This window comes from Bison bison, unplaced genomic scaffold (genome assembly GCF_000754665.1).
Source record: "Bison bison bison isolate TAMUID 2011002044 unplaced genomic scaffold, Bison_UMD1.0 scf7180017864371, whole genome shotgun sequence".
Classification (NCBI taxonomy): Eukaryota; Metazoa; Chordata; class Mammalia; order Artiodactyla; family Bovidae; genus Bison; species Bison bison.
The window spans coordinates 7,605,676-7,606,203 of NW_011494943.1; the positions used below are offsets into that span (position 1 = coordinate 7,605,676).

The 528-nt window shown below is 62.9% G+C and overlaps 1 protein-coding gene across 2 annotated transcripts in view; it reads right to left on the minus strand.

The window, feature by feature from the left end:
- The window catches only part of WBP2 (WW domain binding protein 2), a 7,819-nt gene extending 7,549 nt beyond the window's left edge, over positions 1-270 (minus strand). Inside the window, exon 1 of one of the 2 annotated variants that reach the window (XM_010856183.1) lies at positions 125-270. In XM_010856183.1, the coding sequence (XP_010854485.1) occupies positions 125-183 (59 nt within the window). In that variant the 5' untranslated portion in view covers positions 184-270. The remainder of the gene's footprint in view (positions 1-124) is intronic. The other variant, XM_010856182.1, reaches the window with a different exon arrangement.
- Between the last annotated feature and the right edge of the window lie 258 nt (positions 271-528).

Sequence of the window (528 nt, forward strand, 5' to 3'; positions counted from 1 at the left end):
CAGCCGTTACCCCCCCAACACCCATCAGTTTCCCCTCTCCACGGGTTCACGCCCCGCCGCCCACCGCCCACCCCCTCGACGCCCGCCCCTGCGGGCCTCTAGGGTTCTTCCGCACTGTCTTCACCTCTCGGTGTTGTTGACGATCACTCCGCCGCCCTCCGAGTGGTTCTTGTTGAGCGCCATAGTCCCTCGGAACAGGGTCCCGAACCTGGCGACGCAGTGCGCTTGCGCCCTTCTTCTGCCCGCCCCTGGTGGCGTCGTTCAGATAAGTGCCAGCCAATCACAGCTCCCGTGCGGAAGCTGGCCCTACCGCCTGATCCCGGGCGTCACGTGCTAATAGTTTACGGCCTCGCCCCCTCCCCACTCCCCGAGTAGCGCCTGCATCACAAACAAGCTCAAGACTACAACTCCCAGAAGGCACCGCTCCCTCAACCCCGACCTCTCCCTACACGCTAGCGGAAGGATGCATTCTGGAACTTGTAGTCTCCGAGACGACAGGCCCCGATTGACTCCATGAGTTGCATAACT